Source organism: Coffea arabica, chromosome 7e, assembly GCF_036785885.1.
Source record: "Coffea arabica cultivar ET-39 chromosome 7e, Coffea Arabica ET-39 HiFi, whole genome shotgun sequence".
Classification (NCBI taxonomy): Eukaryota; Viridiplantae; Streptophyta; class Magnoliopsida; order Gentianales; family Rubiaceae; genus Coffea; species Coffea arabica.
Window position 1 is genome coordinate 11,752,118 of NC_092323.1, and position 27,284 is coordinate 11,779,401.

The 27,284-nt window shown below is 35.0% G+C and overlaps 2 protein-coding genes across 2 annotated transcripts; one reads left to right on the top strand and one right to left on the bottom strand.

Moving 5' to 3' along the window:
- Positions 1-1,513: 1,513 nt before the first annotated feature.
- Positions 1,514-4,341, bottom strand: LOC113698790 (DELLA protein GAI-like). Its single transcript, XM_072058856.1, has one exon. It carries the CDS (start codon positions 3,867-3,869, stop codon positions 2,043-2,045), a length of 1,827 nt encoding a protein of 608 aa, XP_071914957.1. The 5' UTR covers positions 3,870-4,341; the 3' UTR covers positions 1,514-2,042.
- An 11,393-nt stretch (positions 4,342-15,734) lies between these two features.
- LOC113700950 (uncharacterized) lies at positions 15,735-26,649 on the top strand. The gene is made up of 17 exons (XM_027221378.2): positions 15,735-16,165; positions 19,457-19,545; positions 19,722-19,797; positions 20,114-20,235; positions 20,316-20,357; positions 20,448-20,567; positions 20,718-20,837; positions 21,689-21,824; positions 22,053-22,223; positions 23,477-23,635; positions 23,745-23,851; positions 23,945-24,035; positions 24,383-24,524; positions 24,852-25,011; positions 25,145-25,279; positions 25,370-25,496; positions 26,254-26,649. Exons 2-17 carry the CDS (start codon positions 19,469-19,471, stop codon positions 26,488-26,490), a joined length of 2,022 nt encoding a protein of 673 aa, XP_027077179.2. The 5' UTR covers positions 15,735-16,165; positions 19,457-19,468; the 3' UTR covers positions 26,491-26,649.
- The last annotated feature ends 635 nt before the right edge of the window (positions 26,650-27,284 follow it).

Genomic DNA, 27,284 nt, shown 5'->3' on the forward strand with positions numbered 1-27,284 from the left:
CATTGGCCGGTACATTCTGTCTAAAAGATAGTTGATGAGAAAGCCAAATTTTGAAAACTAACGAGAGACTTTTGTTTTGGGTTTGAGCCCTGGTAATTATTTTATTCAATTATTCGCAACACAAATTGCATTATTCAAATGAGTTGAAAAGGAGATGGACCGTGTCTATTATTTTCCAGTATACAGATGTCAAGAAACCAAGAAGAATCATCATTTCATGATAACAACATTCCTGAGACATTCCCTCCTGCCCATTTCCCCTTGCCTCTTGAATTTGCCTTTTTTTTTTTTTTTTTCTGAATCTTGTAGCAATAACTTTATATGGATGCATTCTTGAGAGGGCGAACGGGAGATGGAAGATGTTTCTTGAGTTTCTTTACTCACTAATCTACAAAATCTTGATACTGCAAGCAGCTCGAAAGTTCAATTATCTTGAAGATGTTGTATTGGTACGGCAGACTTATTCATCCAAAATCCATGTAGATCTGCAAAACAAAGATGGGAGGGGAATAGAACAATTGTTGTTGAACACCTGTTTTCTTGTCTGGTTTTTTAGTGTATTTATTTGTGGTGGTCAGTGAAGAGTGAAGGGGTTGGGGAAATAATTTTCCTTTGATTACACGGTATTAACTTTGCAATCATCTACTTTGTCTCTTTGGAAACTAGTTTATCACTTCTATGTTGTTATAGGTTAAGGCTACTCTGATTTGGGATCTTTTCTATTTAGGGTATCCTAATGCATATGTATCTCTTGCATTGGTGCGTGCGCCCCCAAACACTAACATTGTCATACTACAACACAATATACAGATTAAAAAAAAAAAAAGATGAAGTAAATTGTTTTACACTAACAACCAGAAGAATTGCATATATTAGGTTAGAATTTACTTACAAAAAGCAATTGAAAATCACGGCATTTATAAACGATGGATACAAATATGAAATCTCCAAACAAATGACTTAAAATCATGCTATTCATAAACGATTGATACAAAATATGAAATCCCTAAAATCAAGAAGATGCACCATCTTTTAATTATCACGAACATCGTTTAGTATAGAATTTTTTTGTTATGCGGTCGTTATGTTGTCTGATGATCAACTCCCTTGTTGAAAGAGTTCAATCCTTTGATTTGCAATCAGAACCATACGGTTATTACGTTGCCTGGTGACCAACCCCTTCGGTGTTTGGTCCTTTGGATTCATTCATCATCTTAAAAGCGATGCTAGATGTACCCATAAGGTGTGGTAGTAGAACCATCTTTTGTCTGAATGATTCAAATTCATGAATCCGATTGAATTAAAGCGCATTTCATATACAGTCAAGTCCTCGGTAAAATTTGACAAGGATGGCTGGTAGAAAATCTAATCCATATAATCATGTTTTTCTCTGAGTTGCGTAGAAAACAATAATGTAGTACCTATGAGGAATGGAATGATCAAGAAATAGGGTGCCTTCAGCGTTGAGGTGTTTACTTCCACAATATTGACTGATTAAAAATGCAACCCAAAGTGGGGTAACTCTCACATTTTATTAACGTCAAATATAGATACACAGTGGCATCGGGTCATTGTCTCATTTGACCACTCATCACATTGACGGAGAGGCAGAAAAAAAAAAAAAAAAGGGGCAATATCTAGCCAAGTACACGAACCCACAAAAAAAAAAGGAAAAAAAATTAACACAGGGTAAAAATAAAATCCAACATTAAAGAAAAAGGGTTTAAAAAAACATTTAATAATTAAAAAAAGAAGAAGAAGAAGAAAAAGAAAAGGCTGACTTGTAGTTGTAGAGGTGAAAAAAAGTAAAAGACAGGACTTGACTCGTTTAGGTCAGTCTCTCTCAATGTCCCTCCCACCATCGCCCCCACACCACCACCCCCTCGCCAACTCAGCATACCGCACTCGTACTCCGTGGTGGGAGAGTCAGCGGATAGCTGCTGAGTTGGCCCGATTCAACAAGTTGACCACGACTCAGTCGTACCCCACACCGAGTTGACTCAGTAGTAAAAAACCAAACCAAACCAAACCGCCGAGTTGACTCACGACGACTCACTCCCGTCCCTGAGTTGCCACGCAGAGGTAGCAATCAGCGGACGAGTGTGCCAACCTAGCATCAAGCACCCATCGTTCTCCTCCACCCGGTACCCATCCCCACCGGCAAACAAGGCCAACAACATGCTCGCTTGCTTGAACGCGTTGGATCCCAGGTGAACCGGGTCAAACCCGGCCGAGTTCATCCTCCCCCGCCACTGAGTCAAGGTCTCGTGGCGCTCAACTCGGTCCACGCCTTCGCAGGCCACCACGTTGCAAATCTGCCGCCCCAGATACACTTCAGACATCACCAAGTCCTGGCTGTTGGACTGCTGAGTCAACCCGGAGCTCTCCAACGAGTCAAACATTGTTGAATAATAATGCAACGCCTCATTAAACCTGTCCATGAAAACATTCCCATTATGATTAGCTTCTTGTTCCACGACCGCCACGATTTTTGGCCTCATGGATTTGATCGAATTCAGCACTTTATCGATTGCCCCAGGCCTAGACAACAGCCTATGCAGCTCGAAAACAGAATTAACAGCTACAGCTTCAACCTCACACGGCCTGATTTCCAACATGGAAGCATCAAGATCAGCTAAAGAATTGGCTACAAATCCCCGAAATTCGAACTCCACCCCGATTGTTTTTGCCAAGTGCGCCAACTTCCACCCCACTTGCTGCAATGCATCTGAGTTATCCGGCTGAGGCGGGCCAATCCCGGTTAGCCTAAAAGCCGGTGGCCCGCCTGGCCTTAGAGCCAGAGCTTGCATGAGAGCCGGCCATTGCATCCCCTGTTTCAGACTAAAATCAATAACATGGACCCTGCTCGCTCCACTGAATGCTTCAAGAATAGCCTGATTAGCAGTAAAATGCGCGAATTTCAGGTAAGGGCAGCTCTCGTAGAAATGCATCTGAAGGACATCTGAGTAGGATGATTCGAGGGAATCTTGTGGGTAGATTTTGTAAATCCTTCGAGCTAGGGCCTCGGCAAAATAAGTAGCAACTTTTCTCATGGCGCCTACTTGTGAGACTGCTAGAATTCCTATGTGTTTGACGAGTGCATCTGCAACCTTCATATTATCCTGCTGAATAGCTTCAGCACAAGCCATTAAAGTATGGACAAGTCTGATGCCTGTTTCTTGAGAGTCCACGAGAACTACAGGCCTAGCTGCGTCTGAAGATGGAGGATTGATTGAAGAAACCGATATCCCACCAAAATCAGATCCAGTACTTGAGGGGGAGGATTTCATCCTCTTGTTGGACTCGCAAGAAGGCGACGATTCTTTGGCATTTTCTTTACTAGTAGCACTATTATTATTGTTATTGCTGTTACAGAAAATAGCATCACCTGGAATAGCTCTCAAATCATCATCAAAAATCAAATCTCTATCATTAGTAGCACCGTCAGTACCGCCAATAGCAGGTGAAATTTCGTCATAGCTGATAATACTCGTTGCAGAAGAAGGGGGCAAATTAACGTTGTTGAGTTCAGACAGCATGCTCTGGACCCATCCGGAAAGATCAGAAGGGTTGTAATGAACAGTATCAGAGAGACAGGAAATCCCATCTTCCATAGTCGTCCCCATGACCCTCTCCAATTGCTCCAGCTTCTGGGCAACCTCCGCCATGTCTGAGGACTTAACCTTGTACCCCAACACCGCCAAAAGCTCGTCCATCCCCGCATCTGCAGCTTGTTGCTGCTCTTCTTCCCACATCTTAGTTTTGGTGGAGAAAGGGGGAGGTGGGGAGGGCGTTGGGAGGTGGATTTTGACCATGGATGAGGATGAAGCCTCCCCTTTGTCACGGTTGCGATCCCTTTTCATTTTCATCGGAAATTTTGGGCGTTCGGGATAAAATGGAAGGTTTTTTCGCTTTAATTTTTGGACCAGGAGCAGCAATTGGTTCAAGAAACCTGGATGATATCGAGTGGACGAGTTCGGAAGTCTCTCGTGGTTTGCTTGGTTTTTCGCATCACTACTTTACAATATTTGGGAAATTTTTCTCAGGGAAATCTTGAGAATAAAATAACCATAAAATAGTGGTGGGAATAGTAGCACTAGTACAGTACCAGTAGTACTAGTGGAAATAATTAGTGGGAGAGAAAGAGAGGGAGAGGGAGGGGGGGTGGGGGAGATAAGAGGATGTGCTCGTGAAGAGGGCGCGAGCTTCAAGAGAGGAACAGAAGGTGAAACTCTGGTGTGGTGTGGTGAGGGAAAGATAAGGAAGAGAAAGAAAGGCACGGGGAAGAGAGAGAGAGGGAGAGAGAGAAGGCTAGCCAGCCAAAACAATAATGGTGTTTCCTTTTGTGATTTCTTTATTTTAAGCTAATTTTAAAATATATATATATATATATATATTGCTTTCATCTCTTTTCGGGTTAGACAGAAACCTATTTTCTTCGAAAGTTGGTTCTAGTTATTTTTTTCTTTGGACACTTTTTTCGACTACATTACTATAGTATATTTTACTATAAAAATTTCAAAATTTGCAATCCAAAAGTACTCATGAACAAAAAGAAAAAAGTCACCATGGACAAAACAATATTTAGAATGTTGAGTTTGAATAAAAAATCAAATATTTTAGCTTGGATAGTTTTAAACAATTGTGACAGTGTTTTTTTTTCATAATGTGATGTATGTGAAGTAGAAAGGTGATTAAAGAATTAAAAAAAATGAAAAACATGTTTGTGTTATATATATATATATATATATATTGCAAATTATGCCAATCCAAACGCAGTCATTAATGTGAAACTGCCGGAGGATGCCCTAATTGATGAAATTCCTACGTATATAAATGCATGCACATAATCCCATCTTTGTTGTCACGTAGTACAATGGTGAAAACTGGTATGATACGCATACAAATGAAGCTTCATCTAAAAATTTTTCTTACGTACATATTTTTTCTGAATTTACCCAATACTACTTATGCTTTCTAGAAAACAAGAGTAAGCATAATAACCTTTTTCGCAACTTTATACTTTTGTGGGCATCATAATTTGTTTTGTCAAAATTCCAAAACTTCCACGACAGTATATTTTTTGTATATTATACGGTAGTAGTTCTCTTGGTAAGTTTTGGCTGATGCAAATGAGAACTAAATGATAAATATTTTACTCCCAGAGTTGTATTATGAAACTAGTGGAGTACTTCAAATTTCTACAACTTAACCGTTATTATAGAACAACAAAGAACATTAAATGATATCATCAAGTGATTGGAGTTCCATATCTGCAAACGTAACTAGGTAAGGAGTACTTTGAAGTTGAAATTTTCAATCATCATTCTAGTTATTCATACAATTCAAGAGTACACAATTATTTAAAAGTCTACCTAAAAGAGGAATATTTCAGAGGCATGTTCGCAAGTGCAAAATAAAAATTTCACGATATCAAAACTACTAATTTTTGACGAATAAGTTATCAAAAATATATAATTAGTATTTCGTGACGATAAATTGCTTACGTTGTGAATGCTGATTATTATTATTATTCAAAATCTAAAAATGTCTTGAAATACGTATAGATTTGGAAAATTATTTGTCAATAATCCATAATAATTAACCAGCTAGGACATACAAATTACAAATTAGCGATTGTAACATAAGTTTTTTTTAATAAATTCTTTTTTTTTAAATACTATAGTGTGACGTTGTTTGTATTTAAAATGGACATAACAAAAGTTGTATAGGTTACTTTTAGGGGAATGGCCCTGCAACTACTTAAAGCATCAAAGAGCCGTGGCAGCACCGCAATGCTGAAAAGATGCCACGGTGATAAGGTGCAGCTCGCCTATACCAGGGCTCATGCATGCACTTCGAGATCAGGTGGCCGTACACATTAACTGATTATGATATATTATATTAAGGGTAAGAATGAAACTGTGGGGTCCCTTGTGGGCTCCTTGATTCGTTCAGGACTTCCAGTTTATCAAACCACCAGCGACTACAGCGAGTTGCACGTACGCTCCAGGGCATTTGGGGACGGTATCAGGTAGTACCAGGTAAAAGCCTACGTCCAGGGAACAGGAAAACAAGAACTAGTTCATGGATCCCCGTCTTTTTAGTTACCAATTGCTTATGGAAATTACAAGTATGATTTAAAGTTAAAAGGGAAAATACCAATTTCATTCCAAAACTTTTTTTAGGTACTTATCTAGTCCCTGACTTTTATTTATGGTCAATTTAATAATTGAACTTCTTTTTACAACTCCAATTAAGAGTCTCAATAGTGGCATCACTATTTAAAATCGATCTGACTCTTAATTGACTAACTAAATAGGGATATTATTAGAATATCACTCACAAGACTATATTAAACTAAGTAAATCATGTAAAAAATTATTAGACAAAATTTTTAAGTAGTGTAAAAAATCACCAGATAAAAACTTTTTTAAAGTTTAATCTTGATTTTTTTATACTATTTATTTGATTTATTAGGGCCCATGAGTGACGTTCCTAAAATATCTCTATTTAGTTGGTCAATTAAGAATAAAAGTTAATGACTAAATCGATGTTAGTTAAAAAAATTTAGAGACAAAACTGACCGTTTTTCCTAAAGTTAAAAACATCATGGGTTTGCTATTTTGGACTTTTAAAATTTATTCCAACAAGTAAACTAAACAAGGATTTAAAAAGTGATGAAGACAGCGAAAGAGCATTTTAAAATTTAAAATTGAAATCAAGTCTCTAGAGGAACATGCTTTAAATTAAGTGCTGGATACAAGTCCAAATTTGATTGAAACTCAATTACTCATTAAACTCTCATCTATTCACTTTCACGAGATATTTTATACTTACCCAAACGTAAATGGTGCAACTATCTTAGCTAGACTGAAATTATCTATTCGACTAAAATGCTGCATTTGAGTCGAAATGTCCATTGAACTTGTCTTCAGTCAAAGTTCAAGCTTTCAATTAAATTGAACTTTAAAGATCACAAATTTATTAAACTTCAGTTTAACAAAAGAAGTCATATTCGAAGAAGAAGCTGACATGAGAAAAAAGAGTTATAAAGCAAGGATGCTATTTGAAAATAGAAATGGGAAATGTTACCTTGCTTTTATAATTGGGGTTGGAGTGTGTCTACAAAAAAAAAGTGCTTTTAAGCACTAAAAGTACCTGTAAAGTGTTCGATAACTAATTTATCATAACTTAAGTAGCTCAGTTTTTTGTAACTCAAAATACTTTTATAAATTACACTTGTATTAGAAGCACTTCTTTATAACTCACCATAATTTCAAATGGAGCCTTTATATCAATGTTTTTAATTCCAAGATTATATATGTTTTTTTTAGTTTGAAATATCATTTTTTGCCATAGTGGATTGTTACACTATATTTGTTGATACTGATATCTAACTATTTTGGATACTAAGAAAACTATTAATAATTTCTCAAAAAATATTTTTCAACAGTAAATTCAAAAGATGCATAAAGCTCTGCCAGGCTAAAAAATACTCGAGCCTATCATCTAGCCTTGAGAAAATATTTGAGCCGCCAAATTAGTGAACTGCCTCAATTCATTAGCATACTAATTTGGGGCTGAATACAGTTAAAATAAATGAGCAAGGTGCGAAATGGCACTGGGGCAAAATTGAAGCGGCAAAATGCAAAGTGGTCTTACCCCAATCCTCTGCAGTTATTCAGTCCTATGATTGCGTGCTCTGAACAGTCTACAAAGTAGAGTGAGGTTCTGAAAATCTGATATTTTTTTACAAATTTCTGTTCAGCAAAATAACCTTTTATTGGTCTATGTCCCACTCGAACTGCACGGGAGGGTCAACTTTCCTTTGCACGCTCATTCAGGCATGTCAACGACACGGCTCCATAGAGAAGCCTAAAGGGTTACAGAGTGCAATCCACGCTCGGAATATGACAACTGAGCCGTAAGGTCGGTGGGACCCATGCTAACGAGGTCGAGAGATTCAGACGTCAACGTCGATTTTTGGACCTCCGGATGGAGCCCACCCATTGAAGGGAATTACAGGAAAGTTGTGATAGAGAGGTTTTAAAGTGCTTTCATCCGATAAAAATCAGCTTGAATGAGTAATTAGGTGACTCATTGGATCGGTTTGGATAGGCAATTATTTAACACAAACCCCGCCCTCGCCTCCCCAGCCCAACCACCCTAAAAAAACTCAAAAAAAAAAAAGGCCATGATAAATACTTTGTTTTTTTTTTAATCTTATCAATCACTTTTTTATATTGCATACATACCACAACAAATGTATTATCAGTTGAATTTTTTTCCAAATAATCTTATTGAAAGTGCTATAATATTGATTTTTTTAAATTTATAATAATATAAAATTTGACCTTTTTATTTTCCGAAAAAAGAAATTTTGAACCAATTAGAAAGGGTTATTGAGTTGATGGATGGAAAGAGACCGAAAATAGCAGCACATATGTTAATATATGAGGCAAAAAACCGTTTTCTTAGTTTATTAATTAGACAAAATATTCAAATACTTCAACTTTCATTCCACGAATCATAAGTGGTTAATCATTATTTGATCATATATATACAAATATATATATATATATATTGTAATATTTGCTAATATATTTAATATGCTACTGCAGTTAGTTAGTTAATATATTTTTCGTGTTTGTACGATCTATTAAAAAAAATGGCTTATATGAATTGCAAATCCATATTTATATAGTTTACTTTATATAGGATGACATTTATAAGTAGATGGGAGTCAATTGCAATTGGGCTTTTTGCCACTTGCTATGTTTTTTGCACGGATCATGATTTTGAGGCGAAATAATTATATGTTTTTACCCTACCTAGTGAATTGCGAATTACTAAAAACTTTTTCTCCTTCGAAAGCAGGCACTCACCATTCAGTTTATGTAAGACTAATGACATGGGTTAGTTGAATCTTTGCTGTTTCCAATTTAAGTAGAACCACGCAATTTGTTGATACATAAATCTGTAAGAAGAAGAAGAAGAAGATTCAATGCACAAGAAAAGATTGAATGCTAAAAATTCTAATCTTAATTGGATTACCGATTGAGTTTAGTCAACAAAAAACGTCATATTATTAAAGTTGCAACTTGTGATGTCAAGGTCGAGGAATGCACCCACCTCTTTCGCTCATTCCGTTAATTCTAAAATTAGAAATCAAACAGAACACCATCAGCGGAAGATAGACACTAGTAATGGAAGACGGCCGTAACATCCCATGCTTTCTTTTTTTAGTATCGAAGGAGGCGTGATAAGCTAATGGCTTGCCTCTGAGACTAAGCTAAGTTTCCTAATAATTGCTTCGCTATCAAAGACTCCATCTTAAAATTTCAATAAAATGCTTAAAGAAATAAAAGGGGGACACGTTAGAAAATAGAGGACAACATAGGTAATAATAGGAATGTAGGAATAGGTGCCCTTAAGCATTTTGAAATCATGACACTTTTTTTTTAAAATACTATTTTATAGTCCTTTCTAAATGCCATGCCCTCGAGTTGAATTGATCATTAGATGGTGAAACAAATATTTTTGACCCTTAAATTATATTAATTCTAAATATTTGATTTTTACGCAACTATCATTATCTAGAGATACAATTTGAGGGAATGGTTCCCAAAAGTAACAATTGAATTTTCCCCTTTTTTTTATAGTGAAATTGTTCTTTCATTATTTTTGTTTTCAAAAGCCAAGTTATCAAAATGTATTAGATACTTGTTGATTAAAGACTTCAAATGCGATTTTTATAGAGTTGTAAACGAGTCGAATTAAGCCAAGCATTTGGCTTTCAAGCTCGGCTCATTAAGTTATCAAGTTGAGTTCAACTCGACTCATTTATACAATAAACCAAAAAAAAAATTGTGTTTGAATTTGACTTCTTAAAATTATCTTGGGTTTGAACTCGAACTTGAGGTGGACTTATATGACATAAAAAATCCAAGTCCAAATGAGTCGAGTTCAAAAAATTCTCAAATGTGCTTAAATATCTTATACGATTTTGCGATTCAAAAAATATGACTAATTTAATTTACCTATTGAATGAGAAAATTTTCACCATATATAAGAAGATCCCCAATATTTAAATAAAATAAAATCATAAAAAATCAAAACAAGAAAAATTTGCATAATTACTAAGGAAAATTCATAATAGTAGATTGAACAAAAATACAAATGAGTTTATGTGAGTTTAAATGAATTATTAACGAGTGGAACCATGCTCAGCTTATTTAGAAAAACGAGTTCAATTTGATATTTGAACTCGGATCATTTAATTAAATGAATGAGTTGAACTTAAACTTATACAATCGAATTGAGCTGAACTCACAAGTCGATTATTAGTTTAAGAGCTCTAATATTCTAACAAAACTTTTTGGGTCGCTATTAATGCTACAATCATGATTTTATTTTTAGAGCAATAAGACCAAACATGCTCTTCTTAAGTCCAAATGCGATTTGGGCTTCAACAATGTGGTTTTATCATTTTAACGAAGTTGCTATAGCAAAAAAGTTGTTGGTTGTGCTGCTGTGACATATTATTTGCCTTTTTTTGCCTCATTTATTCTCGAAGTACCCAAAAATTTACAATTCATCTAAAACAGTCTTATGAATTTCTTTCTTTTTTTTTTTCTCCATTTGTGTTGCGTAAAGATGATTGAACGGAGGACAACCCAAAAACAAAAAACTCAAAATCCCCATCCTAGCATTAAACGTTAGCAATTTCTTGCTTCTCAAAACCAGCAAATGCCTCAATGCACTCGTCTAATCTGAAAATAGTTTAGTTCCCTCCGAATTCATTGGATTGGTTGGATTTGTCCTCGTAGCATGGGGAGCAAGCGTAAGTGTAGGATATTAAACTCTGAGGAAAAAAAAGAAAATAAAAAAGCGTTGAGTGGGGGACTGGGGTGGACGTAGGGACCATCGGTGCTAACTGTGTAGCATTTCGAGAGGGATAGAGAGCCAGCCAGGCGTCGCCGCACTGGCACCTCCACCCACATATTGGACCCATTCGCCATGTGATTCTGCCACGTATCCCCGATTCCTTGGTCATGGTGGGCCCTATGCCACCCTGCTCTGATTCTTCTGTCCGCCTCACCACATTGTATTCTGTTCCCCTCTGTCACGCATCTGTATTTTTACCCTTTCTTTTACTAATAGGTGTATTTTATTTACCCCAAAATTTTTTTTAGTAAAAAGGTACTCCGTGGTACTCAGTAGTCAGTACTTGTGCTAGTCACCTATTTCTAGCGATTGAGTTTTAGAATTTCGGAACAGATTGTTTTCCGGCTGCACCTCTGACTTCTGGTCGATGATTCAGTTTCCGGCCTACAAGTTTCAGTGATGTTGCTGTCTCTTTTTTGGGATCCCAAATTCCGACCGGACACTTTCTTAACAATGAAGCCTTCTGCTACCAAAAAAAAGAAAAAAAGCTAGAACTATAGAACTTGGGTAGGAATGAAAACAGGGATGTATTTGGATAAGAAATATAGAACTTATAATATGTTTTGTAATACGATGATAAGAAAGATGAAGTGATAATTAAAAAATGTGTTTGTGATATAAGTAGAATATTATTTAGAAGTTCCTCTGCTGGTTTTGTATCAAATTATAGAGGCCCATGAACATCTTAAAGCTAATTATTTTGTAGGGGTAGTAAACTTATGAGTAGTGAAATAAAATTAAGTTGCGGTTTTAGTTACTGACACTACAATTATTCTGTAATGTAGTAGTTGCATTTTATGTTTGGATTATGGTGAACACTAGTCCCTTTTAATGAAAAACATTACAAGATTCATCTTAGGATAAACCGTTAATCCTAAACTGTCAATCGGGTCATATGAGTCGGGTTTTCATAAGTTTAGACTCAACTCATTTAATTTGTAACACTTTTGGATTTCGACAGTGAGTTTTGGGTCAATAAATGTGATGATCATACTTAACTCACAAAATATTTGGGTTTTGAACCTTATTCGAATTTAGCCCAATCTCACTTTTTGCTTTTCAATTTTTTTAATATAATTACTATAACTATTGAATTGTAAAACTAATTCAACATTTACAGGATTCAAATTTAGATCAGTAAGACCCAAACTCGACTCATATTTAATTCGGGTTTAATTTTTAGATTCAAATTTAGACCGACTCACCAAAAGGTCATGCTTATCGGGTCGAACGAATCGAGTTCAGGCTAGCCCGACCCCATTAACAGTCCAATATATATCCTACTATCAATTATTCCGTGTAAAAGTGCATCGTAGGATTAGAGAATTAAAAGTTTTTTAATTATTGAGTAACTGTTTGTCTACCTAATTGAATCTTTGCATTAAACGAACATTGAAAAAGTTCAAAATGTGTCTTGGGCGAAGGACACCTGACTTGTACGAGTAACCAACAAGTGCGAAGGAAAGATGCGAATCGGCAAATGCCTTTTGGCCAAAAATGGCCATAAAGAAAAGAGATGGGCAGAGGGTTCTTTGTTTCAGTCGTCAACTCTTAAAAATAAGTAGCATGTCTGCTTATATTATAGCCCTTTGGAAACCGCAAACCTGCAATAGACGGGCGTAGTGCCTTATCCTGTTTTTCAACTGTGAAATGCCCATCCATTTCCTGAAGAAAAGTTTATGCGGCCTTTTGACAAACACATCATAGCTGCTTAAACAGTGATTGTAGATTTTAAGACCCTGTACAATCAGGACAAATAAGTGGTACATATACAACTAAGTACTTACTTTTGGGGTCCATCTCTTCTGGGTGTCAGAAATATGTTCGCTCACATGCTAAAATTTGTAGTTTTGGCTTTTGCGTCCCAGGCGAATCAGATTATAGAAAATCACATTAATTTGCTAGCTAAAAACTTGTACTCGTATTGGTTAGTATTGGCTTTAACAGAGAGTGTGAGATTCAAATTCTATGAGGGATTGATTAAGTAGGGTCATCAAAAAGTTCTCAGGACTCCTGCCACAACTAATGAAGCAAATATAATGAATTTCTAACGGGCTAAATAGAGTAGCCACTCCACCCACCCACCTTTAGAACTTCCACAACTTTCAATTTTTTTGTTCTTTTTTTTTTTGGAAATCGTATAATTGAGGGTAAATCATGTTGGTTTTCAAGATTATACTAAGAACAAATTGTAGAATCTGAAAATGGCTGTATCTTTACAGCATTTACAAGCAACTCTCGTGCATTTTTTTTTTTCTGGTTGAACGTATAGTATATAGATTGTTAGAACCAAGAAAGCAGCAATGAATACCGAGGATTAAGACTGAAACTGGCACTAAAAACCAGTGCAATACATTCTGAACTTGCTTGTATTAAAGGTCCGTCCATGCCAAAATTACTCCTCCCAAGTGATAATCCTCCATTATACTCCACTATATATTCCTTTCTGTACATCTTTTTCACCCCCTCCTCCCTTATCTTTGGAGCCGTAAAAGGACTATGCACTGCATAACGTTGCCTACACAACCCATCCATCCGTACCAACTAAGAATAAAATATACATAAAACTTGAAAGGAGTCATGTCAGGCCATTATCTAAAGCTCCAATGAAAGCGCAGGATGTTGCCATCGCACATTGCTTAGCAGCTGGTACTAAACAATAATAGCATTTTCAATCACCATCGATCTCAAAGGACGACGCAGCTAAAGCTAGGCGTCAACAATCCTTTGACTAAAGCCTAACTATATTTAAATCATAGTCCCATCATTGATTTAAACATCCTGTAATCACGAGTCCTTAAATATTCATTAAGCCTGCATGGATGTGAAGAAACCATACATTAATGCCGAACAGATGTAATAAGAGCCACAAATTAATTGAATTAGATAAAGGGTTTCCATCCATCAGTGAATAGATTAACATTATTGACACTATCTTCTCATGTAGTACATCAAACTGAACTGATATTTTATCTACAGGGTGATGAGTGTGGTGATCAGGTAACTTTAAAGATATTGGAGAAACTGGCATAAAAAGGAATAATTAGGGCAAATAGGATAATACAGTGTCATAATATTAGTGGAAGACGAGAAGGGTCGCTAATCAAATTGATGTTTAGTGTCAATGACGCATTAATGGCTTAGAGGGAAGATGCTTATCAATGGGATGTGAAAGTGACGACAGTTTGCTCTGTCAAATGCAAAAGAAGAAAGGCACCAGTTGTTAATTGAAAAAAAGAACATCAATGCTTCAATCGGTTGTGATAAATTTTAATTGTTCACCGATTTGATGGAATGTGCAGACAATGTTCTCATGGAGAATCCTATGTGGTTGTTACCCTCACGACCTAAGCAAAAGAATATGCGAAACAAAACAGCTGAATTTGAAGCTTTCCATGGCGAGACATCACATATATAAGACCCTAATAAACTTACCAGATAGACCAAGTTATTTTTCTAGCAAATGTTGAAAATAAAAAGAAGTAAACTTCAGTAATTGCAATATATAAATTCTATTGCGAGGGTGCATCGAGTTAACCAGTAACAATTTTTGTTATTGTAAATGAGAGGTTTTAAAATCAGAACCTCTTACTTATAATATCTCTCATTTTACCGTCCAACATCTACCATTGAAAATAGTAACCTTTGTTTGTCTATTGTTAACAAAAACTTCATCACAAAAAAAGAATATTAGAAATTCATATAGCAAGTACTACTAGTACTTTTTATCTTTTATGACAATTTTAATCCTATCCATTAGACTTGTAAAACTACGACAAATATCAAATCCCAAAATTTGCGAACAATTTCAGAAAAGATTATACACAAAAAAAAAAAAAGAAGAAAAGATCTTGAATACAAATAATAGAATACTCACCGCTAAAGTTCCAGTCATTTCACAAAAATGGCTTCGAACCGCACAAGAGTGCTTGGGGTTGTCAAATCGATGTCTAAAATTATACATTCAAGGATTTATCATTTGGATGGCACTGTTTGGCCATTGGAGGAGGGTAGGGATAAAACGCAAGTATATTGCATGGAGACCCCCATCAGCTGAGCCTTAACCACCGTCCATTGCTGTGACAGCGGGTTCCTATCATCATCAGCATGCATGTGACCAGTGCTCATGGTTTGCTCCTGCCCAGTGAAGTGTGCGAGGGTTATATGATACGACAATGCTGTTCGTCTGGTGCTCGTCAATTTTGGATCATGCATTTATACTTGCGTTATTGCTTCTTCTGCTACATAAAATGCCTGTATGGTGTATGCACGCGTCAAAAAGTAAGAGCCTGGTCAGATTGCTATCTTCCGAAGTTTTTTTGTTTTTAAAAAAAATATTCTGTAATGATTTAATGTATACGAGACAAAAAAATAATTAGTAAATGTGTTTAGAAAAGAAGGACAATTCAAACAAAGGCGGATAACAGATGAAGAAAAAAATGTCCAAAGAACAAAATCGGTGCATGTTAATGATAAATTACTTATGCTACAAGTTTCAATTGATTTTCTGCATTATCGAGTCGACCCCATAGTGTGAGAGTCAAATATGTATACTTTAGCTAATAAAAAGGGTGAAAAAGACATTTAACGCTTTCTAAGATTATTAATTTTATTGCAACTCATACAATCTCTAGCACTAATATATACCACGAAAGCAAGTATGCGTGCACTCAACATGCAGTATATTTGTTAAATTGGGCACAAACATCATGCAGGCTATTGGAGTATAAATTTTGACCAACAAGCGCCGACATATGTTTGATTTGGCATCTTCTTAATGGAAATTTTACTACAACTTAGCTTAATTAATTTAGGCTGAGAACGTTTGAAACAAAGAGATAGGTCGACGAGATTGATTATTGAAGTTTTCGAACAAAAGTTTCTTCTTGAGCTTTTCTTTCTTCATGAATATGCTTTCGCAGGAACCTGGTTGAATTTCCTGGCCACTCGATTTCATACTTGGCGTTTTCTGTGCCTTTCCATTTAAGTTGAAGCATGTTTTAAGCAAATTCTAGAAACAGAGGTCAGCTATTTCGTCTGCTGGGACAGAGGTAGAGCCTGGTTATCAACTAGCAAAGATGATGAGTCGATTCTCTTTTACTGGACGACCGCAGGACAGCACTCTGCAATCAGCATCATTTACAGCAAACTTGAGTGGTTGTTTTGTTCCTCTCATTGACATGTTATCTGAATCCTGGGACCCTATTCCCTGTTGGTATGTGTTGTTTGACATTGTTGTTCTAGCCTGCTTTCAAATTTTCATTTGTGACCTGCCAGGAATATTATTAAACTATGAACTTTGGAAAAAACAACAACGTTTTCGGACAAGTAGCACAGTACATTTTCACAAATTTGATTCTGCTTGAAAAAAAATAAAGTGTACTCTGAAGACAGATACTACTTCTAATTAAGAACAACACTGTGTCTAATTTGGAAAGATATACAATTGAAATAGGACATCTACTTTGAAATGGAGACAATTCTACCATTCTATGAGTATAGTCTAACTGCTGCTCAACAATTATTGATGGGAGAATTTAATAATTTGTTAATGTTTTTGAGTTAATTCCAATAAACCCCCTTCTAAAATGTCTCCTTCTCATATTATCCCCTTGAATGTCTAATTGAATCGATTCACTTCCTATGTTATTATAAATTTCTCAATCAGGTATAATTAGGTTGGGGAGTCCAATTTCGAGCTGAATTTGGCACGTGCAACGTATATGGTTGTGTGAACTGAGAATATTACCTTCCCCATGTTATATAAAATTTCACAAAAAAGTTTTCAACTAAGTTTTGAACGATAAAATAAGTCAAGATGAACTTTCAAAATTTCAATTTTTTTTAAAAGTTCTGAACTTATAAAATGTAAAAATACAATGTACTTAAGAATTATATTTTTATAAGGATTTATATTTTATACGCTGATAGTGTATGCATATACTATTACCATTGGATGCATGACAACTCATCTGAATTGAAAATTAAAATCTAAATTTTACTTATGTGTTATGCATTAACCGTGATAGTGTATGCACTATTGATGTATATAAGATTTGCTTTTTTTATAATACATTTTACAATTTTAACACAGAAAAGTAACAAAACTACTGGGTCAGACTTTATTGTATCCTTTCTGGCCCGTTAGTGATAAGCAGGGTCCTATTTATTAGTCCTAAAAGAAAAGTTTCCCTGCGGGCTTTTTCAAGTTGGACCACTGAGCTTCCACTCTGATCACAGGAACAAAAGGCGTTGGGTCATTGGTTGTGACTTGAGTCAAGCCTTTTATCTTCATTGTGGACATTTGAATCATGACATGCAATGTGTCTTAATCCCCATGTTAAATATATTCATTTGATCGAAGGAGTGTTTATTGGACACTCATTAAGATATATTTTAAGTGCTATATTTTTAAAAATATAACATTAATTATGAAAAGTGAATAAATATAAGAGAGGATAAGGAAGATTAAATAGAGAAAGTATACAAATGTACGAGAGAATAATAATTGTTAGTGTGTTATATACATAGGTTAAGTGAATTTTAGGTGTGTTAACGAGTATCCAATGAGTGCCTGTTAGAAAAATCCATATTTCATCTGGTTATTTTACAAGTTCAATTGATACACTTTTTTTTGGGGGTTGTTTGAATGGAATTCTATTTAAAAAGTGCTACAATCTTAGCTACTAAATATTGATCAAGTCTAACCCTTGCTGAGCGATGCACGGGACGCAATTCCAATTGAATTCGAGCTTTTAGTCAATAGGAAGTGATCTAAAATGGCTAAGAATGCTCATTGGCTCTTAAATTGATAAGAGGCACTAGAGGTATATTGTACTTGAGGTGTCAAACCTTTTTCCTTTTTTTTTTTTCCTCCATTCAAGGCATTTTTCTGATGTTTGTTTACTCCCAAGGAAGGCGTGGTTGTATTGCTTCAGACAAAGGCAACACTTTATTTGAGAAAATCCAGCTGTGATAAAGTTCTAGTGTGAATACTTTTATGTGAGGATATAATTTATGTTACGTGCATAGACAAACTACTTGTTATACTGGATACAATTTCCACATTCGTTCTAATTTGTGCACATTGGCCCTCATTTTGTTAGCATCGATAAGCAAATTTTTTCTTGCAAATGTTACATCTATTGAGTTGAACAATGATTGAAAGACCTAAGATATGCATGTGTGTTACTCTTATTGAGCTGGACAAATATTAGATGTTTTGTGCATCACTGGTACTAATAATCTATTATCCAGTAATGATGGTAGATCATACTTTGTATGGTAGGCAACAGACAATATTTAATCCATCACTACTGTTTGATGATCAATGATTGATACTAATGTATGACGTATGTGGTGCATATGAGGCATGGAATATCTTGTGGTATGGTGTTAATTTCTTAAAGTTTTCTATTTGAATTTAAAAAAAAAATTTCTTGGGAAGTCACTAGAAAAGGAAAAATATCATGTGCACTAATTGATATTTACGAATTGATCTTAATGCAATTTTTTGTTTCAAATTGACCTTAATGCATTTTTTTTCAACATCACCTTAATACCTTAACTAAAAATTAAAAAACAAGATTTAGAAATTTGATATTTTCATAAATAAGGCGTAAATAGAAGCAAGCAGAACATAAATTGGCTATTTATGATTGATTGAGTTTTAAAAATCCAGAATAGGAGAATGTACAGAGCCATGTTGATTTCTGACTAATGAAAATATTCAAAATGGCGTGGTTATAAACTTATAATACAAGTTTTAATTAAGTGAAGCGATTGTTAATTAACTTGGGAGATCAAAAGAAAAGAGACATTCACATTGAGACAAAGGAAGTCTTACGAGATCTCCAAAAAAAAAATTTTCTATTCACTTGGAAATGTTGATCCATACCTAGAGAAAATACCCCGCATCCTCAAATTTTTCCCCCAGGTCAAGGAATTTATGCACATTTTACATACTTTTAAATGGACTTAGATTTTACAAAAACTGGACGAAGATGAAGAAATTCATAGCTACATATGCGCTGCACCAAGTCTAAACAGAGATGACCATGGTCTCCGTGAATTGCATTTGAACAGCAGTCTACTGTTTAATAACCTCACTTGTACCTATTCTTTTGTGACATTGGTTATTTCTATATGTCTTGTAATAACCATAACTATTGCCCAAAAGGCCTAATCCTAGCCCTAGGCAACATATTATGTTATCTTAAGGAAATTGTATCGGTTTTCTCGGGTTCCCCTCGATCAATTATACATTCTCCTCCATTAAGTAGTTGTTCTTCATGATTCTGTCTATAAATATACAGCTAAATCATCTCATAGAACTTGGTGCTTAATGCACTTTTTATCCCTCAACATTTTTATGTCGTTGATACCTTGAAACTGCAAGTTTCGCATCATGAATGATAATTGATTATCATATATCCCTCAACTTTTTATCATATATGCATGAATGATTATTATACATAGTGACTAGAATTTGCTAAAATCTCCAAAGAAAACTAAAAGGATGGGCTGTGGGAGGCAGTGGAGCTCTAAAATCTGGTGGCTGACGGTGGTTGCCAACATAATGTTCTTCCTTAATGGGTGAGTTTAGAGGTTTTCTACTTCCTTCCTCCTTGTGCTTTAGTTTTTCAATCTTTCCTTCTGGCAGGCAGTTTTGTAACCGAATATTATCTTATTAATTCTTGTCTACTACATCACTAGCCAATGTATATCAGTTTTAATATGATGCATATTGCTTCTTTAATTCATGAATGCAGGAACGCAAAGGGGACAGTTATGGGAACAAATTTGCCTTCAGCTCCGGGGGTGAAGTTGTCGGTTGAGGATCATCAAGTAATTTGCACTCAAAACACACTTCTTTTTTCACACATACACACACCCTTCAATGCATTGAAAACATGTATCCTTAATTTTAAGACTTGTCAAAAGTGTTCATCTTAATTGGGAGAAATGTAAAGCCCACAATAAATAGCTATTCTCAATAGCAATACAAGAAACGGAGGAAGATTAAAGTTCAAATGGACAAAAGGAGGTTTATGGTTGTATTCATGATTCAATATTGCACTCTCTATTCTCTAAGATGGCCATTAATATTAATTTTTGTGCATTCAATGCATGGTGTTAATTGACTTATATACGCATCTATCAGGTGGTATTGCAAAATGGCATCGTCAACGTTACATTGTCAGCTCCGGACGGCCTGGTCACAAAAATCAGCTATAACGGGCTGGATAATTTACTAGAAGTTGGAAACGAAGACGATGATCGAGGGTAAGCACAATCGTCGTGAACAATTTTTTTTTTTGTTTGCATATATTGTAAACTTCTGGGATGAAATTGTCGGATTACAGGTATTGGGATGTCGTTTGGACCAAAAGTAAGACACTGGACTAGTAAGTGTTGTTTACAGTTTACCTTTTTCATAGTCATATTTGATTAGTTTTTTAAGAAAAAATTTGGTTAAGGAATGAATGATTTTGCAGCTTGAAAGGAGCGAGTTATAAGGTGGAAGTGGAAAATGAGAATCAGGTCGAGATCTCATTTACCAAAAAATGGGACGCTTCCCTCAATGGCAAGGTCGTTCCCTTGAATGTAGACAAAAGGTAAATCTATAAACGGATTGATTTCCTTTTTGCATTGTTTTGGTTCAGGAATAAACTTCTGGAAGCGCACGTATATACAACGTCAAGAAGAAGAGAAAACAGTGAAACAAATAGAACTTGATCTTTAATTCTTCTTGAATTGTTGAGCAGGTTCGTTATGCTGCGGGGATCGGCAGGATTTTACACCTATGCCGTGCTTGAACATGCACCTGGAATGCCTGATCTGGACATCCCAGAAGCAAGAGTTGTATTTAAGCTTCAGCATGACAAGTACTCCCCTTGAAACTTCCTGTTATCATCATCTTCTTGTTTACAATTTTAGCAATTTTCACATGAAATTGGTGATTGATTTAGTCATGTTCTGGGAACTTAGGCATTATTAGCTAATGGAGGGAAGTTATATTAACACATGGATTCTTTTAACGGGTGCCCATTACATACTCGCTACAACACGTAAATCACATTTGAATTACCATATAAATACACACTCACAATTATTGCACCTCAAATTAAAAATCTAACACTTAAAACTCCTCTCATTGAGTGTGCAGTAAACACCAATTAGCCAAACTGTTGACACATTGTATAACCAAACCAAGAGAACTATTTGACACAGACCAGCAAAAGTCTGTCAAAAAAAGAAAAAAAGTGGCATTATTTACTTTCTTAATCTTCTCGTCTATTCCTATTCACCTGTGAAGGCCAGTTAACAATCTAATTCGTTCTATAACCCTTTGTAATAAATAATCAGTCGGTAATAATAATAATTTATTTTTGCAGATTTATTAGGAGTTAACTAGGAAAGATCCATTCAGCAAATCCTTGACAGTATCTAAAACTAGACTCAAATACTGGTGGGTTTTAAAACAACAAAGATATCAATCTATTTTCTGAAGTAAATTTATCTTTTTCTGAAGAAAGATATAAAGGATCTCGTCTTCACCAACATTTTGGCTCTCCTATATCTTCATGTATATATCAAGAAATCACATCTTTGAATTGGCTGTGAATACCATCCAGATGACTTCCTCATTGTATATATATATATATATATTGTTGTGAATCAATACACATATTTCTTACTTGAAAACTCGTACTAATACTTGGACCCGGATGCATAGGTTTCACTACATGGCTGTATCCGATGTCAAGCAAAGATTGATGCCACAGCCTGTGGACCGTCAGACAGGTCAGGTGCTTGATTTTCCTGAAGCCGTTCTGTTAACAAAACCAGTTGATCCCATATTCAAAGGAGAGGTAATTACTTAACCATCTTTCTCCTTGCTCAAATCCACTGATCCAAAAATTCTTTTTCTTTCTTAATTTTTGAGTCCATTAATCTATTCATATTTGCACAAAATGAATTTAAAATTTTTACGAGTTGATTTCTTTTAATGTCTTCATTGGCTTTGGGAAATGGAGATTTTTTCTGATTTAATTTGGTTACGAATTATTGCCACATGCAATGCTGGAACGTGAACAAAGGTTGATGACAAGTACTTCTATGCGGGTGACAACTTTGACAACCGAGTTTACGGGTGGGTATGCAGTGACCCAACCATTGGGTTTTGGATGATTACACCTAGTAACGAGTTCCGTAATGGCGGGCCCTTCAAGCAAGATCTTACAACCCATGTTGGTCCCACCGTCCTCAATGTAAGCAATTATTGCCTTTTTTTTTTTTTTTTTAAATGATCACTAAATTTCTAATTAAACATATTCTCCGACCAATAAACATAATCTTCATTTTGTGTAACTATTTGTCCCACAAATTGTGGGGATCAGTTGAGTTTGAATTATTTATAATTTCTTGTATTAGTCTCACAGTTGTGGATTATAGGTAATCTTATAAGAAAAAAAAATGATTACACGAGAGCATAAGGGTCTGTTTGATAACATAAAAAAGTGCTGAATCTAAATTGTTTCAGACATTCAGATGTTTTGAGTGTTTAATAAATGAAAATCTATTTGCTGAACTTGTTAAGCAGTGCTGAACCTGTGTGTATTTTTTCAGCACAAGAATCCTAACTGAATGCTTAATTCTGATAAGAATCAATAGAATTACTTCAACTACCTTATCTTATCTACTAAATTTATCCTTGTTTGTTAATTATGTTCAAAATTCTTATCTAATTAAACAACCTAATATTCTCTATCTAACGATTTTTAGTTTCTCTTTTCTCCATTTTTAATGACTTTTACATCTTCTCCATACTCCTCATATAATATATTTCATCTTTTATATTAATTTGATTTAAAAATAAATATTGTCATTTTCATACCAAACAAATTTAAACTAATTAAATCATAGATTCTATTTCTTTTTTGAATGAAAGGATATAAGAGCAAAATTGCCAAATTAAACTTATTAAGCATTCAACTATAAATATTTATCAAACAGTATAAATAGGTTTAGCATTAAAATTCAGACATTCATATATTTTTTTCAGTGCTTAAAATTCAGCAAATTAATTGTTTCAGTATTCAGATTTCAGAATTCAGATTCAGTTTTATCAAACGGAACCTAAGATTTTGTTCATAGAAGAGTGAGGATATGTAAAAAGAAATATATAGTAGCATTTGTGGTACAAAAATAAAAAAAATAGATAAATAACCTCTCTCTCTTCTTTCTCTGTTTTTTTTCTTTAAGGAAATCACTCGAGAGAAATGGTGGGAATTAGACATACATTCCGACCTGTTTATTAAAAAATTTCAAAGAGTACATGATAGGAAGGCTACACATCTTAATTTAGAGTAATTGACAAACTTTTAAATGAAATTAACACGCTCCGCATTTATAGTATTTATAGTATCAGGCTGGTGTTTGAGTTTTCATCTCGTAATTAATGAAATTATGTAGATTAGTTTTTCCAATTTCTGTATTTCTAATGAATGAAAGCCATTTGCAGATGTTTGTAAGTACCCACTACGCGGGAGATGAGCTCGCGTTGCAATTCGCAAGCGGAGAGACCTGGAAAAAGGTATTCGGGCCGGTTTTTGTGTATCTTAACTCAGACGTTAAAGCCAAGGAAAATCCTTCCCTACTTTGGCAAGATGCAAAGCAACGGGTAATGATCTTTTTGGCTCACATTCAATTTGATTATATCTATATTTCTACATTTAATTCAATTATTTTGGCTGTAATATTATCCTTTCTTGCCTCGAATTAATTTATAGATGTTAAAAGAAGTTGAAGCATGGCCATACACATTTCCAAGTTCCAAGGATTTCTTTAAACCCAATCAAAGAGGAACAGTTGGAGGTCAATTGCAAGTTCTTGACAAGTATGTCATACGCCTCCCATTTTAATTACTCTTCTGTAGGATTCATAAGTTCGCTCGTTGGCAATTTATTAACTATTTGATGAACTAATTTAGGTTCACGAATAAGGCCCCTGTCCCAGGCATAAACGCCTATGTAGGATTAGCAGCACCAGGAGCAGAAGGATCATGGCAAAGAGAAAGCAAGGTTATATACACAACAGATACCTAGCTATAAATTTCTATATACCATACTAATATATATATATATATAATTTCACTAACCTCCATTTTTCTTTTAGATTTCATATCTTACCATTGCAGTTTAAAAATTGTCCAGCCATTTTGAGTCTCCCAAATTGTTCATGCTACAGCAGACGTGTGTTGTAGATATATTTTAGGACATAAATAGTCCAAATTAAAAAAGGTTGCAAGTAATTAAGAAACCGGAAATTAGTTAAAACATCAGAGGGCAAAATTGGTATAAGGTCATGTCTCCCTTTCATGTTTCTTCTTGATCATAAGCCACACCTCTTCATCTTGTTATATTTTCAGGGCTATCAGTTTTGGACCAAAACTGATGCTAAAGGGAACTTCGTAATCAAGGGAATCATACCAGGGAAATATAGCTTGTATGCATCGGTACCAGGATTTATAGGGGATTTCAAACATAGCCAAGATGTCACCATAACCCCAGGTAAATTTCTTCCTAGTTTCTAATACCAACATAATTAACAACTAATGTACCCTCACATGATAATTAGAGATTTAATGGATACTCGTTAATATAATGGATACTCAAAGATTTTAGTCTTCGCCCCCTTGACAATCCTTGCTTCCCCTGCAACTGAAATCACACTTAACCTATCATGTAAATGTACGTAATAATAATTATTATCCTCTTTCACATTTATTATGTGCTTATTTTTTTTAAAATTTAACACTTGTACAATGGTGAAGATTGGTACTCGTTATACTGACCTATGATAATTATTACTTATTAGTTAGTGAATGGTTAATACAGGATCCAACGTTAATTTGGGTAATTTGGTCTACAAGCCTCCGAGAAATGGACCTACACTATGGGAGATAGGTGTGCCAGACCGCACAACCGGTGAATTCTTTGTTCCCGAGCCGGAACCAACTTTAAAGGTCCACGTATTTACGACCGGCGATGGTGAAAGGTTAGATATAATTACTATAATTAATTTGTAATATTTACTAAACAAGGTTTTTATTTTTTTTTAATTTCAACTTGGCATGTAAATATTTCGTCTATTGGTTCCCCCCCCCCCCCCCCCCCCCCCCACACAACAGCGGAACATACGATGACAAATTTAGACAGTACGGATTGTGGAAGCGTTACAATGACTTGTACCCTACAAGTGATTTGGTGTACACCGTCGGAGTCAGCAATCATACGAAAGATTGGTTCTATGCTCAAGTTCAAAGGTATACTCCCACTTAATTATCATGCCTGCTTACTAATTTCATCCCACTAATTACCCAGAATCGTACTTAATCTGTAATTATTAATTTTAGGTGCAAGGACAAACAGACTTGCATCGGAACCACCTGGCAAATTGTGTTTAACCTCCAAAATTTGATTACCTCTGGAAATTACACTCTCCAATTAGCACTGGCATCCGCAAGTTTTGCCGAGCTTCAAGTATGGACTTTTATCCTTCATTCTTTTCCCTTACCATTTCTCAGTGCCATGATTAGTTTTCCAATAAGATCAAAGTATAACGAAAATAAATTGCTTTTGTGTGAGCTTAAAGGGAAAAAATGGAAATAGAGAAAACAACCCTAAGCTTCAAAATTTTCGAGCACAATTTGAGCATCAATTGAAATCGAGCATGATCAAATAATTATACTAGCCTTTCACCCGAATTTCATTTTCCCAGGTCACGGAATTTTTTTTTTCAAATTCAAACTCATCCTATTAAAATTTTTCTCGTTTCAATTAGCCCACTAAATTTCTATTAGCTCTAGGCTCCTACAATGCTCTCTCTCTCTCAGTATTTGTTTCTGTTTAGAGGGAGAAAAAGAGATAGAGGAGGATGGTTTTGGTGACATGATAAAATTGTCCCTATTTAAGTCGTATACATCTCGTAGTGTTAGTGAAAATTCATAGAATCGTCAAATTAGAGAATTATCGAGATTTCGGTAGGTTGATTAAATATTGACACGAAAAAAGAAAAATTATAATGGGTTAGATGAGATTTTCTAAATACAATTTGGTAATCTATGGTGCACTTAATTTATTGATATAATTTTTTAGTTTCCTTGAAAACTATTTTAGGGTATTCGCTCGTACATTTACCAAAATTTAATTTGACACCGCAAAAGCTTAAATGAGTTCTATTGTGTTTTGCAATTAAAATTGGTGCTGATTCTTTTGCGTGATTGCTGTTGATAATTAGGTCCGATTCAACGACAGAAATGCAGCTCCTCTCTTTACGGGAGGTCTAATTGGGAGGGATAATGCCGTGGCCAGACATGGGACTCATGGCCTGTATTGGCTCTTTAGCATTGGTGTACCTAGCAATTTGCTTGTCAAAGGGAAAAACACAATATTTCTAACGCAAGCAAGAAACTCCGACCAGTTTAGAGGATTCATGTACGACTACATCCGATTTGAAGCTCCCGCAGCCCCATGATCATGATCAGCTGAAAGATGTTTCCACTTTTGAGGTGGATGGATTTTCGTCCTAATCAGAAACGACGCTCTACACTTTGGAGAAATTGTAATGTCACTTCAATATTTTGTATTCACTGCCATTTTATGATGAAAAGTCATTATTCATTTTTCCTCTCAATATTTTGGACACGGACTTTTATGGGTATCAACCCACCAAAATTAAAATTTCTACTCTAAAAACTTAAATTTGAGTGTAGCGGTGAGTAGGTTTGTCTCCTCATAGACGGGATGATTTATGTTCTTCCAAACAAGAATTAAATGGGGGGTTTCAGAAAAAATTGTAATTAAAAAAAATAATTACCATAAATAAAAATAATTAAACTGAAACAAATTAATTTCAAATTAATAACAAACAAGCTCTAGTCAAGGATATAATTTCGGAAGTGGTTCATACGGTTGCTCATTGATTGCAATAATTATTTCATATATTCGTTAATATACAGGTTATAGTTGACAAACACGCGATGACAACCAATTTTTCTTTATCGTCTTAATAGTTAAGGTACACCTGTTAACTATTTTCCTAACCAAAAAACAACTTCAGATACACTCGTAGAATTTAATTTCTTGATCGTATTAGAAACTAGAAAAATTCTGTTTTAATCAATAAACACATTATCAAGATTTATTTAAATTAGATCATATGTTTCTCTAACATGAAACCAATCATGTTGGTTACCACAAATTTAAGATAATTTAACAATTACGGATTTATCTGTCTTAATTGACAATAGATTGTTAAGTTGGATTAAA